Here is a 15828-nt window from a genome sequence, read left to right as displayed (position 1 = left end):
ACACGGAACACCAGTGTTGAGGTGTCCTTGTACAGTGAAATGTGCTTGGCACACAGAGACAGAAGATCACCCCTCCTCTCCCACATACATGCCCAACCCATGTGTACACACACATACACTAGACTTCCCTCTGCCAGCCAGCAAGTCACTCTGGAGGGAGGTTTGAAAGGTGCAAGCCATTAAGGCTCAAGGCAAAGTTCTGGGCTGGGTACACACAGCCTGGCTGCCCTCACCTCACCACTGCAAACCTTCACTGCTCTCCCTTGACTCTCCACAAGCCCAGAGGCTACATGACGCAGACCTGTGCCTCCCCAGCACCAGAGTCGGGGAACGGAGAAACACCAGGAGGGGACGACGTCTGGCAGCAGCGCAGTGGCTGCTTGTCCTGAGAGCAGGGGGCACGTACCTCTCAGCCAGCGTCTGCTGCTCGTTGATGCCCACATTGAAGAGGACAGGCTGCACCCGCAGCAGCATACCACTCTGGATCTCCCGGGGCAGCGAGTCAAACAGCGAGCCCGGCAGCGGGATCCGCACATTGAAACCATCACTGTGAAACCGTGGAGAGAGGAAGGAGAGGGGCTGTACAGCAGGGCAGCCGGGCCAGGGACCCACTTAGCAGGCCAGAAAACCAGCTCCTGCTGGCCAGAGAGCCCATTGATGTCTAAGGATGGCAACCAGCATTCTTAACGAAGCGGATGTTCATGGCATGTCATACATGTGAGTGAGAACGACCAGGTGGGTTCTCAGAAGTGGAGAGCATCCAGCTTCCCAACATGCTCGCCGAAGACAAAGCAGGTACATGGCTAATGTGGTGAAGAAAGCTGATGGTGCCTGGCTATGACACGATAGAACATCTGGGGTCTAAACGGCTTGAAGGTAAACAGGTTATTATCAAGCAGGAAAGCAACAAAGCCCACATGGAAGAAGCACACCTGCCTGGGTGATCACGAGGTGTCCATGGAATTGATACTTATCAGGTATCAGAAGACCAAAAACAATCATAACAATTCAAATCAGTGGGGTTGGAGTGGAGACCCAGAGCCCATCTGTAGACAACTGGACATCCCCTCACAGAAGGGTCACAAAGAAAGAATGAGACAGCCAGGATGCAGTATAGCACTGATGCAACACACAACTCTAGTTCTTTAATGCTGCTTCTCCCCCCTCCCACTATCATGATCCCAATTCTAGCTTACAAATTGTCTAGACCAGAGCATGTACACGAGTACAGATAAGAGCTGGAAATACAGGGAATCTATGACAGATAAACCTCTCAGGACCAACATTGAGAGTAGCGATACCAGGAGGGTAGGAGGAAGGTGGGGCGAGAAAGGGGGAACCAATCGCAATGATTGACATAAAATCCTCCCTCCCCACCCAGGGGATGGACAACAGAAACGTGGGTGAAGGGAGACAGCAGACGGTGTAAGATATAAAAATAACAGTTTATAAATGAACAAGGGTTCACAAGGGCGGGCGGGGGGTAAAAAGAGGAGCTGATACCACGGGCTCAAGTAGAAAGACAATGTTTTGTCAACGATGATGGCAGCACATGTGAAAATGGGTGAATGGATCATTACAAGAGCTGAAAGAGGCCCCAATAGAGAGGATTTATTAACCAAAGCAGCAGTTGGGGAGCATCGTGCTTACCGGTTCCCAGTGATGACCGGCAGCATGTCAGTCGATGTGCTGGATGTGGCCTGCGTGACTTTGAAGGTCACGTTCCTCAAGTCCATGATCCCCAGACTCATGTCTTCCAGCATCGCCAGCTCCTCGCCTGTGCCCAGGAGAGAGAAGACTGTCACGCAGCGCAGCAAGGGCTGTCCCTCTCCCAGAGGGGCCACAGAGCCCTGATGCGCCCACAGCAGTGCATGTGGGGGCCCAGGGGACCCAGGTGTGGCTATATGGGATAGGCAGGGTGGCCTCCCTGCGCCTCATCACCCACTGGCTCACTTCCCCGAGTACACGCTCCGCCGTTGCGCAGGCCCGCAGGTCTCACCGTAGGTGCTCAGCAGGCTCTCAAACTGGGCCAGCAGCCCGATGGTGTAGAGCTGCCGCAGGAACCCGTCATCATGCAGGCAGTTCCTCAGCTTGATGATGAAGCCACAGATGAGGGCGGTAAGCTAGTCGGCAGGGAGACAGAGGGACGTGGTTGAAGGGGGCATCGTCTCTCACACCGCAGTCTGTGCAAGCCCAAAGCTGTGGGTCCACCAGTCCTCTGCTTCCACCAGGCACTCAGATCAGAGCAGCACCTCCTTCCCCTCAGGGAAGCCGAGGCATGGGGACAGCCTTGGACTGGCGACATCTAGGGAGGGAGTGTAGCATTACAGGCTTGCTACCTGCTGTTCCCAAAGGTGGGCTTGGTTTGGTCCCTGTTTCTGACCCTCCTGCCTGGGGTTACTCCCTGGCTAGAGCTTTCTGGAAGCCCAGAATCAGTTCGCCATATTGAAGGGGTGTCTCTACTCACAGATCCATAGTAGCTCTGGATGGAAATGGAATTACAATGCCGAAGAGGAGCGAGAGAACATAATCACTCTACCGGTTTCTCAGCGAGAGATGCTCTGTGGGCTGTACCAGGTCTCCCAGGGCAGGTGGGACAGATGGCAAGGGCCAGCCTGCTGGCCTGACTTATAGATGACTGGTTCCAACTCAACTGGTTACATCCATTGAAAATCTACCTTTCCCGGAGGATGTTAGAAATCGTTCAAACAGTTCTGCCTGAGGAGCAGAACTAAGGCACCCTGGTGTGTTATCAATGAGAAAGCAGATTGTACTGGAAGCAGAAATCCATATCTCCCTCTTTAAATTCCCTTGTAAGAAAAAGCAAAAGGTCTTTTTTAAAAAAATCACCTCTATGGCCTGGAACCACCCCCACGCCCAGCAGAACCAGCCCGTGTGCACACTGTATCACTGCAAACATTTCCAAGAGCAACAAATGTACAAGTGGATTTTCTCCAAAGCACACGGTGACAGAATTGATTTCTCCCCTATATATTGAATTCTGGACTTTTCTGTTAACTAGATTTGGAAGAAACAGGCACAGGAAGCTAGTTTTAATTGTGACGAAGGGCACAAGGAAACAGAGCCTGTTTTGTTATGAGGTCACACGAGCCTAGGCCTCCCGGGAGCCCCCTGGGCGCTTACGGTCTGGCAGAAGACGACGTCTCGGCGATGCTGCAGGCTCAGGGATGTGGCTATGGTCGGCGCGCTGTCCTGCATGAGCAGGAAGACCATTGCCTTCTTGGCCTTGTCACTCATCATGGCCACACAGTCCGTGAGGGTGGTCAGCAGTGGGTACAAGGCCTCACTCCATTCTCCTGAGCACGTGGGAAGGAGTTGTTTTAGAAAGGATGGTTAAGAGCTGGGTTCTGGAAGGTTAACCCGTTACCCACCCGAGAACTACCGTCAAGCCTTCGCCGGCACTCATTAACATCTCTGATTCTTCTTGGCCCTCACTCTGACCTCACGACCGACACTAAGCTCTGCGTGCAGCCAACCCTGTAACTAGGCTTGGGAAACCTCGGGGCCAAGCTTAAGTACTGAAGACTGCTTTTGAGGGAGACCACAGAAAGACCTCAGCAAGTCAGTGACCGGACAAGACCCAAGCTCCTTACCACAGCAGGCCTCTACTGACCGAGAGAGAAAGACATCCACAAAAGCATCTTGCCCCTTGTCACCCAGGTAGGAATGCTGAGACCCCAGCCCTTCTTGGCCCAAGAACCAACTCCACCATTTCTAGCTGTTTGTGCAGGTGGGCTAGGATTTTCAAAGCAGACTTCTTAAAGAAAGGCCATTCCGTGTTTCTCTAGTATAAACTCTGGTGTTCCCGCCTTTGGCAGCTCACTTTCTCCACCCACATCCCGGCCCTCCGCATGCCCTCACCAATTTCTAGCGTCGTTTCCTGTTAAGAATATAAAGAAACTTTGGCCCTGTACCAAAGCAGCGTTTTAAAAATAGAAGCGCAGGGGAGAAAAGCAGGGTAAAGGCTATCTTTGGCTGTTGCTCTTTTTTGGGTCTTTCTACCAGTTTAGAAGAGAGGAGACATGCCCTCCTCTGCTCTGTTTGTGGGAAGTCACCAGCCCTGCCAGGCACGGGCACTGGGTCCCCACACTGGGTGATCCCACAACTAAGCGTGGCCAGAGGCAGTGAGTGAACTGGGGCAGCATCCATCCTCCTGGGATGGAGGCCGTGGACCCCAGACTCCCTCAGATAACACCGCAGGGCTCAGGGGAGGCCAGGGGATCGCGTGAACCATGCAAGGCACCAGAGGGGCAGCCTGTCTTGCACCAACTGATCTGAGAAACGGGGAAGGGTGACTGCTCTGTTCTCTCCAACTGTGTGTGGGGGGCTTCAAAGGGTGGGCAAAAATGTTCCATTATCCTTTCACTCCCTGCTTCCTCCGTGATTCACTTGCTAAGACTTTCCCTTGGAGCGGTTCTCAGGGGAAGCCTCTGGCAGGTCTGCCCCTTGGCTCGACCCCATCTAGAGAAATGCTGACGGGTGTAAAGGGATCTCCCTGCACTCCGGGTTGGAGAATGCGAGTTTTCAAGTCGATAGGGCAGTTCAACATTTAGAAACAATCTAACCGTACATGCAGGCACACTGTATGGGGACAGGGATTTAGACTTGTCATGGGAAAAAAGAAAAGCAAATTTAAATTTAGAACGTCTCCAGCTGAAAGGTCTTAGCAAATAAATCATGGTGACAAAGGAGCCTGGCCGGAGAAGTGGACCATGTGAGCAGTGGGGCCCTGGCTCCTCAGTGCCTCCTCGGTCACCCCCGCCTCCCCCGTCCTCCAAAATCCTCTGAGATCATGCGTTGGTTTCTTTGGAGTGCACACGAAGGGCATCAGCAACTCGCATCACGGCCCGTGGCAGTTCCGTCTCATTAGTCAAAAGGTGTAGGGAAGTGAGCAGTCGCGAGTCGTTCCACTCTCCGCTGCAAATGTGCTTGGAGCAGGGGCTGCCCCGCTGTGTGCGGCTTCTCCGGGAGGAAGGCATCTGCGAGTCTCATGCTGGGCAGACGGCTGTGGCTTGGAATGCCATCATGGACAGAGGATCTCTTCTGACCCTTTGAGAATGTCCTCCTCATACACCCGTTAACACAAAGCTTTCAACAAAGCTCATGAAGAATGACGACTCTGCTGTGCTAACCTTTTAAAGAGTGGAACAGACTAGACATGGGAGGAACAAACCGGTCAAGGCACTAGGAAGTTTTAGAGAAGCCACGTGGCCCTGGTGGTGGTGGTGGTGGTGGTGGTGTGCGCGTGCATATGCGCCTGCCCTCCTGCCTGGAAAGGGCTGTGGAGCTCAGTCCACGTGCCAGCCATCCTTTCTACAGCCCTTTAGAACTGTTCTCTCGCTTACTCCACAGGGACCGACTTAGCACAGGCAAGGCAGCAAGCTCTGGAAAGCTAAGTGCATTCTGAGAGACACACAAAATAAAACCTGCCATCAGTCTGTCTGTCTGGACTGTGAAGTCCACGTTCCTTCTATCATGTCAGGCCACGTCTGCCGAGGGCAGAGCGAGAGTTGGAACACAGCCCATTCCGGGGCCCTATGAGGAGCCTTTAACCAAACAGTCTGAATGAAATGAGTCCCACGAGCGGCAACAGTGTGTCCACTCAGGATCTAGTGAAACCGAAGAGGCGGGGGTAGTGGAATTGGTGAAGGGTTTGACACTGCCTCCTTCGTGGAGAAAGTCTTGTGATAGAATATACACACACATGTATATATTATATATATATATAATATATATGTATACACACATATGTATGTGTATGAGTCCACTACATGATGTCCTTAATGATGCAGCTGTTCACATGGAGGGGGCAAGTTTCAGGCAAGCTCCTTGTTGCCTTGCTAATGTGTGAGCCCTGCTGGCTGGTAGCCAGTCCACGGATCACACTCAGAACGAGAGAGAGCCAGCATGTGCATTTTAAGCCGGAGTAAACACAGGTGCACAGGAAAGCCAGAGGAACTTCCGGTGCGTGCCATTTGGCATCAGGACAGATTATATAATTAACATACAACCAGGATAGTCTTACAAAGCCAGGTGTCCCCTATACACTACCCATGAACTTGCCAGACTCTAAGTTCTCCACACTTCAGAGAACCAAGCCGGAATGGAGAATGCCTGGGCTTCTGTGGTCCAGGTGCCTGGTGCCACCAGCCCATTCCCTCCTAGGTGCGGCCCCACTGCCATTCCGAGAAAAAAGCCTGCTCTGTCGGAGGACACCGGGCTGTGAGTGGAGGCGGGCCAGGTCGGGAGGAGAAGGCAGAGTTAACTATGAGCAGATCTACCAAGGCCTCGGTGACCCTGAGGATTGAGGGGGTCTCAGTTGGAGACCCACGAAAAGCTCAACGTTACACTGATTACATTGAGAAAGAGACTGTGAAGGGGCTAGAAGCAATATAGGAGGGCATGGGCACCTCAGTAAAATCAGAGGAGCCAATTCAATTTGGGTTCTGGGGCCTCTCCAGTGAGCCGAGGCATGGAGCTGGGCCAGCAGGAAGGAAGACCCGCGGACAGCTGGCAGGAGCAGACTGGCGAGCCCCAGCCCGTCCCTGGAGCACCTCCCTAGAGCTCAGTGCTTCCCCACCTCAGGCTGTGGGGACCCACAGCCATAAAATTATTTCCGTTGCTATTTCATCACTGTCATTTTGCTACTGTGATGAATCGGGCGACCCCTGTGAAAGGGTCGTTCGACCCAAAGGGGTCGACCGAGACCCACCAGTTGAGAGCCGCTGCCCTACAAGGAAGGCTTCCCCCGAGGATTTTCCGAGCTTGGGGAGCACACGCGGCCTTTGCAGGTTTAGACTAAGAAACCCTATGGGGCGTGAAGAAGGAAGGTGTGAGCCTTCAGCAGGAGCCACGTACCTGGGCTGGACTCTTCAGGAGGGGGGCTGCGATCTGCACAGAAATGGAGGCGACACGATGGTTAAGGAGCAGCAACACGGTTCACACGAGAGCAACTGCGCAGGCAGTGGGCGGGGCTCTGTTTCTCCGACCACGAGCCCCTCGAAGGCGCTCTGCTGTCCAACGCTTCCACACGCAATGCCCCTCGGGGTGCGTGAGCCAACACGGCACAATGTGACGAATGCCCCAGGGACACCGCGGGCATGTGGATCACATTGCACGCGGCAGAGCCCCGTGCTGGCTCACAACATCTAGAAGCAGACTGGGGATGAGAGACACTGGCCAGCGGGCCAGAGCCCACTGGCCTGACGCACGGGGGCCCTGGTGAGACCAGACTCTGAAGCCCCATGACTGAAACCGAAATCCATATGCCAAACACGTCCACCCCAGAATCCAGCGCTAAGGCCAAATGGGAACCTTCTGGGGCCCGGGAAGGCCAATGTGGTGTTGCTCATGGGGCAGTCATCATTTCAGATGCACATTTCCCTCTGAAACAGGCAGCTGGGTATGCCACCAGGAAGAAATGTGTAACAGAAAAGGAATCACTTGGAGTAAAAAATTCATTTCGTGCCTCAATGTTTCTGTGCTTTTTTAGAAACCCTGTCTTTGGGATATGGAGATGAGGTTCTCAGGTCTCCAGCAACAGGCAGAACAAGCTTGAAGCTTTTCTGAAAGAAGCTAGGCCTTGTAGGGGATCCCCTGTGGCAGCCTTTCATGGCTGGTCATCTCCTCCTGGGGGCGCGGTGGGGGTCCCCGGGTGCAGGTGTGGAGAGGGCATCTACACCTGCATGATCAAGAAGCGGGGTGGGCGAGGGAACCCTTTCCCTGTAATCATCCATAGAAAGGGCTTCTTAAACTGGTAACGAGGGTAGAATATTTTAGATAAAGTCTGTCAGTTAAAGACTTCAAGCCCTGTGATCTGCCCAAAATCTGGTGAGACCGACAGCCAAGTAGAAAGCAGCCCAGTGTGGGGTGGAGTGGCGCAGGGCAGTGATTCTTAGCTATCTGTCCAGCTCATCAGAACCACCCTGGGCCTGGAAAGACATGCAGAGTTTTGCACCCCAACCTCCCAAGCCATAACCTCTCCCTCTAGATTCTGAGTCTGTGAATGAGGACAATGGTCTAGAAGCCAGCGTCCATGAGCTTCCATGGTAATCCCAGGAGCTAGGGTGGAGCTCTTCCTGTGGGCATCAGGGATTAAAGGGTGAAATGATACGTGGCTCTTTCCAAAGGAGAGTGAGGTGGTCTCCTCTGGGGCCCCTGGAACAATGACTGCAGCTTCTTAGAACTCAGGGCTCCCTGAAATCTGGTGACCCTGATAGACTTTCTCGGCAGACATGCAGCCCGGTGTCCAGGAAGCTGGGGCGCAGCTATCAATTCCAAGTGAGCATGTGTGTAAAGAAGGCCATGAAGCGCTCAAGTCCTGAGAGGGGAATGGTGCTGTGGGCGAGGTGGGGACCCACTTATGGAGAATCGGGGAGGGAGGGCAGGGAGGCCGCAGGGACCTCTGGGGTTCCAGCTGGCAGGGACCTGTCGGCTCTGGCCCTGTGTGCACCCACTTGCAGTAGAGCCCCTATCGGTTCCGGTGAAGGTGAGCTGAAAAGGGGGAACTCTGAGGCTGTAACTTTTTATGGGAGGAGAAAGCCTTGTCTTTCTCCCACGGAGCCGATGGTGGTTTTGAACTGCTGACCTGTGGACAGCAGTCCAATACCTAACCACTACGTCACGAGTGCTGGGGCACAATTTGCTTGCATAAAATACGTATGTTGGTATGAACACAACCTACTCGCTAAGCCAAAGCAACATCTGCAGCAGCATGAAACAGTTGCAGGAGTCACAGCCCAGGCAGGCTCTGGCATGTGAGATCAAGGGACTGGCCAACACAAGTCTGCTTCTTTCGGATCCTCGGGATCTCACCGGGGACGGGCAGCGCCTCAGCTACGCTATGGATGTTTACACGGAAGACCTCCTGGAGCTCCCGTAGTGTCTGGCATATGGTTTCATACAGTTCTCTTCAGCGTACTGGCCAGCGGAACGAGACCCTCCCACCTGTCCACTTGACAGGCCCATGAACCACGACAGCGCGGCGGATTCTTACGGCACACGCATGTACGCATCAGGCCCTCCACAGCAGGAGGAAACACTCATGTCAATAACTGGACACATGCATTTATACACACAGATGCCACAGGATGGGCTTTCACACGTGGCGTGCACGTTACAGACACACATGTCCGGTTAAACAGACTACCACCTGCATTTGAGAACATCCAGTCAATAACTCATTTTGTGTCTTCAGAAGGAGTTTGAAAATTACAAAGCAGACAACACCAGGGAGAAATGAGTAATGAGTTTGACAGACATTTGAGAAGAAACATGAGCACACAAAGAAATGCGTCCTAAAGAGAGACAACAGAGCTCCAGGAAGCCAGGCTACCAGCCCCGGCGCGGGAGCTGAGAGACGTTGAACCAAGGGTCCCAGTGGCGGGTCCAAAGAACCAAGCCTACTGCTACTGAGTCGCTGCCGACTCACAGCGACCCTACAGGGCAGAGTGGAGCTACCCTGGGGGTTTCCAAGACTGGAACTCTTTATGGGAGTAGAAAGCCCCCTCTGTCTCCTGTGGACCACCTGGTAGCTCTGAACTGCTGACCTTGCAATTAGCAGTCTAATGTATAACCACTACACCGCCAGGCTAGAAAGGTGGATGGCATCTGATAAGCAGAGAAAGGATTCATCAAGAGGCTCTTACATAAAGGAGCCCACCTTGAATGAAACTCACCCAGTTCAGGACTGAAATCTTTTCAGTATGAACCCTGCCCTTGGCACTCCTGGACTTGGTTTCCTCTCAAGGGACCGTAGTGGTACCAGTGGGTAAGCAGAAAACTAACCACACAAGGTCAGCAGTTCAAACCCAACAGCTGCTTGGCCAGAGAAACATAAGGCACACCTGGGCCTTCTTTACTAAAGTTTATAAAAACTCTCACTGCCATCAAGCCTATCCTGATTCATTAAAAAAAAAACAAACTGCCATCGAATCGATGCCAACTCATAGCATCCTGATGGGACCAGGTAGAGCTGCCCCTGTGAGTTTCTGAGACTACAACTGTTTATGGGAGTAGAAAGCCTTGTCTTTATCCCAAGGAGCAGTTGGTGGTTTCTAACTGTCGGCCTCGCAGTTAGCAACCCAACGCAGAACCACTACACCAAGTTCCCAATTCATGGCAACCCTTCATAGGGTTTCTGAAGCTGCACATCTTTCTAGGGACACGCAGCTTCTCCCGAAGAGCACCTGGCGGGTTTGAACCACAGTCCTGGCATTTAGCAACTTCACACTGACCCAATAGGGCCACACTGCAACTGAAAACTCCCCAGACACGGGTTGGCCATGTCTCAGCCGCCTGATCTGTCATCCTCTCGGCTCTCAAGAGGGGACAAGAGGCCCCTGAGTTACAGGGACCAGGGATCTGCTTGCTGTGGAAGTGTGTTCCTAGTGTCAAGGCTGGGGGTCACAGTGCCGTGCTTCTGAAGCCTGTGTCCACATGGTGCTCCTGGATGAGGTGCCGGACACAAGGACCTAACTCAGCGCCTTGGAGGAGGTGTCGAGATGAGATTCTGCCAGCTGACTGCGCTCTCCCCAGGTGTGATACACCGCGCTTCACTCAGTCAATTAACCACCTGCCTTTCAACAAGTCAGCGGGCCTGCTGGCACCTCTCCCGCTGGGTCCCTGAACACCCGTCCATGTGAACAGTCTGTGGAAAACCATCTGCATCCGCGCCTCTCTCAGGAGCTCAGCTCGGGCTAAAAAGCCTGAGAAGGTGGGCAGTGCTACCCTTCCTGCGGTGGTGGTGGTGGCAATGGCGGGCACAGGAGCACCCAGCTCAGACCCACACATGGGCCCGATCGTGTGGAAAGACAGCTGGATCTCTGCCCTCGTGCCTGCTGCTGGTTGCACTAAGACCCCTTTCCCTGCCTGACAGCCCCCCGGGGAGCCTGCCACTGGAGAGGAGTTCACAGTCAGAGGACAGACGGACAGAATGGGCGCAGCGCGGGGTGGAGGTGCGGGTTGAAAGCATGAATGCATACGCACGTGTGATCAGGTGAGGGTGGCATGCGGCGGAGGGGCATGATGATGAGGGGGCATCGCAGAAGGGGTCCTCCGGTCGGATCCAGTAGGCCTGGCTATGCCGGTTACCTTTCTTGCTGGGGCAGCTGCCGGCGGCGGCGCAGAGGAAGACGTCCTCGCAGCCCTCGCCCTGCAGGCGCTCCTTCTGCAGCAGCCGGTCCACCCGCTGGATGATGCACTCCAGGCTCTTGTCCACGTTCAGCCACACCTTCTCCTTCCAACCGAGAGGGCCCGGGTGTGTCAGCCACATGCCAGCACACACCGGCCACCTCCACCCTGTTCCGGCCACCGCCTTCAGTGCGCCCCACCACGCCCTGCCACATGGGGTTTCCCTGGCTATCCACCCCCTCAGAGCAAGCAGTATGCACTTTTCAAGAGCAGAATCAATGTCCTCTGGTCGCTGTTCTCCAAGTTTGGGAGATGCCTGTAGCAGCTGCCACCAGGGCCGCCTTGTCCCTCCCAATGTGGGCAGTAAGGGCAGCAGGGCATGGGGCCAGCCTCAGCCCAAGCTCCCTCCCTGCACTGTAGCTCTCCTGTGGGCATTACAGAGGAGGAAGGCCTCTTTTCGATGGAAGGGAATGGAAACCATTCATCATGGGGGGCGGGGGGAGAGAAGAGAAGGGGGCACAGGGAGTACGAGGCAGACACACAGCCGGGAGGCCACTGACTATCAGCTTATGCTTCTCAACGGTATTGCCAACAAAAGACCGAAACAAGGTGTGTGACTGAGCCCAGTCTGCTCTCGGGGCCTCCCCAGAAGCCTCCTGCCTGCCCCACCCCAGCTCCTGAGCTCACTCATCTCTGGGAAGAGCTCCCAAAACACACAGCAAGCCAGCGAACGGAGCAAGCAGGAAAAACTCGGCCACTCAAGTAGCCAGGAGCTCATGAGGCCTAGGTGCCAGGGAAAAGAGAGGCCCTCTGCTGGGCCAGGGCTCCAAGGGGGGAAATTCACCTCCTTTAGACCCTGTCTGAGATGCAGACACTAAGGCTTGAGGATGCAGGCTCCCTCCTCAGCAGGGGCCGGCTGGGAAGGACTGTTCACAAAGGAGATTCTGAGCCCATCAGTAGGAGGGGCTCCTGGGCAGCAGACTCACCCACTCCTCCTCGTGCCAGTCCACCTGCAGAGAAGACCGGCTGTTTCTCCCCGTCCACCTGGCCATGAGTGTGTCCTGGTCGTTCCTGAGCATCACCTGCTCCTCCTCGGTTGCACTGGGGGAGGCTTTGGAGGCGATGTAGTCGGGTCGCGCGGCGTTTAGCCCATGGATGGAGCTGGCCAACAGCTTGCAGTCACAGACCGTCACCAGCTGCCGAGTCTGCAGGCGCACAGAGACCAGGGCCACTGATCCCCCCAGGGCAGGCCAGGCCTGCCCTCACCTAGAGAAGGGGTCCGGCCTAGCACCCGGCACTCCTCCTTCCAACCCTCCCCATAGGGGAGAGCGGCTGAAGACAGCATCACCCAGCATGTCTAAGGGTGAAGGCACAGTACCACATGGTGGCCTCAAACTCAATCTTGGCAAGAATTCCCCGCCAACTCCACTCATCTGGAGCAGCAGCGTCAGGAGGGTCTGCAGTCAGTGGAGGAGATAGAAGGCGTGGCTACGTGCCTCCGTGAATAGGTGCCATGAGACCAGAGGACCTACTTACCACTACTAAAGGTTTGATCATCAAAAGGGGGTAAAATGTGAAACAACGCCAGATTCTCATAGCGTTCAGACTTTCTACCCTAAGATCATCGTTAAACCTTAAACATACAGTATCGCTTGAAACCAAACAAAGGCTTGCTTGGCTTCATGAGTGAACCACATCTACCTCGGTGCTCAGCTCCTTTGAAAAATAGCTGGATGCGATCAAACAGGCAAGAGCAGCTGAGAGTGAGCGGCGCGTTTGAGGGCAGTGGACTTACGCTGACGGAGGCAGGGAGATTTGGAAAAGAATAGAATGGTTGTACAACTTGAAAAGGCAATCTACGCTACTAAATTGCATGTGTAGGAATTAACTGAATTGATATGCTTTGCCGGATATATTTTCACACACAAAAAAAATCAGATAACAGGAAAAAAATCTCCACCATGAAGACAGAGGTGCACAGAACAATGTGGGGGCACGACACCTTCTCTGACTTCTTGTGCCCAGACGCGCTCTGGCCCTGCTATTACTAGGGGATGGACCTGAAGAGACCCTGCTAATTCCCAGCTTTGGCAACTTCCTGGGCGGTCCTCAGACCTCCCTTTCGTCTATTTGCACTTTGGCATCTCATACCTAAAGCCCTGGACTCCAAGTCCCTAGGTTCCTGGTGCATCATTTCAGTTTCAGGAAGATTCGGTATGCATCAGGGGTTCTATGGAGCCATGATGGAGTAGTGCTTATGAGTGGGGCTGCGAACCACAAGGATGGTAGCTCAAATCCATCAGCTGCTCTGCAGGAGAAAGATGGAGCTTTCTACTCCCATAACCAGTTTAGGTGGTCTTGGACACACACAGGGGGAGTTACCACGAGTCAGCATCCACTCGATGGCTTCTGGGAATCTATTTCCAGTTCCTTCCCTCGGAGAGCCACTGGTGGGGTTGAACCTCTGGCCTTTTCCTTAGCCACTGCGCCAGGAGGGCTCTTGGAAGCTCGTTTACTGATGATATAAACGTCAACAAAATTATGTGGTTCCTATCTGGTGTTTCTGTTAGAGTCTGCGTGGGTGTATGCTTTCACATTCCAAGCACAACCGAAATGCCTCCAGAAATCTGCTGAGTAGATGATTCCAAAGAACTACATGGAAGAGGCAAGAGCCTGGTGGGGTCCTGAGTTATAAGCTGGGCTGCTAACCCAAAGGTTGATGGTTCAAACCCACCAGTCTCTCTGGTAGAGGAAGATGAGGCTCTCTACTCCCACAGAGTTGGTCTCAGAAACCCTACAGAACAGAGCTGTCACAGACATCAGAATCCACTTGATGGCCATGCTTTGGGTGTGAAAGAATCTCACAAACTGTCCCCTATGGACTTGTACGTGGCCGTGGCTGAGAGGCCTGAGTCTCAGGCCCTGTCCTTGGCCTGTGCCCATGCAGCTCTGAGATCAAGGCAAAACATGGAGCATCCCGGAAGCTCGATTTTCAAGGTCATGTCAATGTCTACCCTCTGTGAGGACAACTGTCAGCACACTAGCCAGGGCTGCCAGGGGCATCCAGTAGCTTCCATAGTCCAAGGGAGTCCCTGCCACCCCACCACAGAGCAGGGTGGCCCTTCCTACCTTATCTGCCAAAATGGCAAGGGTCCTCTCGAGGCCAGTGGCGGACCTGTCCTTCGCGGCCCTCGAGAGCCGCTCTGCATAGTAACTAACTTGGGTTTTCAGGGTGTTGATCTGGGCGATAATCTCCTTCGCTCGGATGATATCCTGCGGTATGTAGACGATGGACTGGCAGATGGTTGATGTACTAGAAGGGATCAGAACAGACTCTAAGGCATCCCACTGAGTCAATGGCTCACGGCATTCTCCCACCCCACTCCCATGACAGACACTGACGTTCAGCTTCCTGGGTACCGTGATTGCTGGTGGATAAGAGGACATCTTTGGGGACACATTATTCTTGGATTTCATCAAAAAGTAGCTCTGGTTTGTCATCGGGCCAGTCAGGACACTGGCTGTGTCCTCCACATGTCTGACTCTATCATGTGCCCAGAAAAATGGGCTTCTGGTGCCTCCTCCCCTGCCCCAGGTCTTCTCCCCTTCATGAGATGAAGGGGAGGTGGACAAAGGGCCCAATCAATGGAGAGACTCCAACACTGACGGCTGGGACACACTGGCCTTCCTCCTTCCCGTCAGCGCCAGGCAGCACGTGTGCCCAGGACCTGAGTCCGGAGCTCGGGCCCAGCCACAAAGTAGAGCCTCTGGGCTCCTGCTGAGCACTCCTGCTGAGCGGCCCTTGGCAGCCACGCTGGCCTGACTTGACAGAGATGGAAACAACATGCTTCTTAGCATCAGATCCCAAATCAGTTCAAGATGGCTACTTATGGTTAAGGTGCCAATCAGAGTAGGAAGAAGGATAAGCCGACGATACGGACATTTCTCCCTACGGTGTGAGCTTGTTAACTCTGGGTCGGAGGAATGACCGGTCCCCATGGAGAGTTATCCTGTGAGCCGAGGTGACAAGGGAGAAGGTGAAAGGCAGATGGCGCCTCTGACCCCATTCTCTCTGGTTCCACCAGAGCTGCCAGAGGGTCACCACACTCAGGATTAAGGACCTTTCCCACTGTTTTTTTTCCCCAAGGTAACTCAGAGGAGGGTTAACCAGGGGACCACCCCTGTGCCTGCCCCTGCCCTTCTCAGACTGTGGGGCAAACATGCAAACACAGAAAACCAAAACACCCAAGAGGGACAAGCAGCACAACGCACAATAGAAAACAATGGGTCTGCCAGAAGCCCATGCAGCAGCCAGCCAGTAAGCCCGCACGGTGTGGAGAGTCCTCTCCCGGCACGGCGCACACCCGGCGACGTTCCAACCTGCAATCGCCTTTCCAATGAATAGCAGCCAGTTCAGGCAGGCAACTGGGTTTGTCTGCAATAGGCGATGTCACAATCGAATGTTTTACAGGTCACTTCCCTGTCACCTGCACATCACAGGCCGTGTTCTGAAGATCATCATTGGGGGCATCTGGCAGGTGAAGTACGTGGGAGGAGCGAGAAGGACATTTCAGAGATGGGGGCTCAGGGATAGTGATGAACACAAGCAGTGTGCTCCACTACCTTGTTCTGAAAACGGGGTGACCACAGGAGGGAGGCGGGGCAAGTGGGTGGGTA

The 15828-nt window shown here is 54.1% G+C and overlaps 1 protein-coding gene across 9 annotated transcripts in view; it reads right to left on the bottom strand.

The window, feature by feature from the left end:
* Nucleotides 1-15828, bottom strand: part of INPP4A (inositol polyphosphate-4-phosphatase type I A) — a 133787-nt gene that overhangs the window by 16452 nt on the left and 101507 nt on the right. For 3 of the 9 annotated variants that reach the window (XM_075563199.1, XM_075563196.1, XM_075563197.1), the window contains 8 exons: nt 14281-14464; nt 12138-12356; nt 11008-11257; nt 6880-6912; nt 3145-3317; nt 2000-2123; nt 1651-1777; nt 407-547 (listed from right to left, as the gene is read on the bottom strand). In XM_075563199.1, coding sequence (XP_075419314.1) covers nt 407-547; nt 1651-1777; nt 2000-2123; nt 3145-3317; nt 6880-6912; nt 11008-11257; nt 12138-12356; nt 14281-14464 — 1251 coding nt within the window. The remainder of the gene's footprint in view (nt 1-406; nt 548-1650; nt 1778-1999; nt 2124-3144; nt 3318-6879; nt 6913-11007; nt 11258-12137; nt 12357-14280; nt 14465-15828) is intronic. The other 6 variants (XM_075563202.1, XM_075563203.1, XM_075563198.1 and 3 more) reach the window with 3 other exon arrangements.

This window comes from Tenrec ecaudatus, chromosome 11 (genome assembly GCF_050624435.1).
Source record: "Tenrec ecaudatus isolate mTenEca1 chromosome 11, mTenEca1.hap1, whole genome shotgun sequence".
Classification (NCBI taxonomy): domain Eukaryota; kingdom Metazoa; phylum Chordata; class Mammalia; order Afrosoricida; family Tenrecidae; genus Tenrec; species Tenrec ecaudatus.
This window is presented reverse-complemented; position numbering and strand designations above follow the sequence as displayed.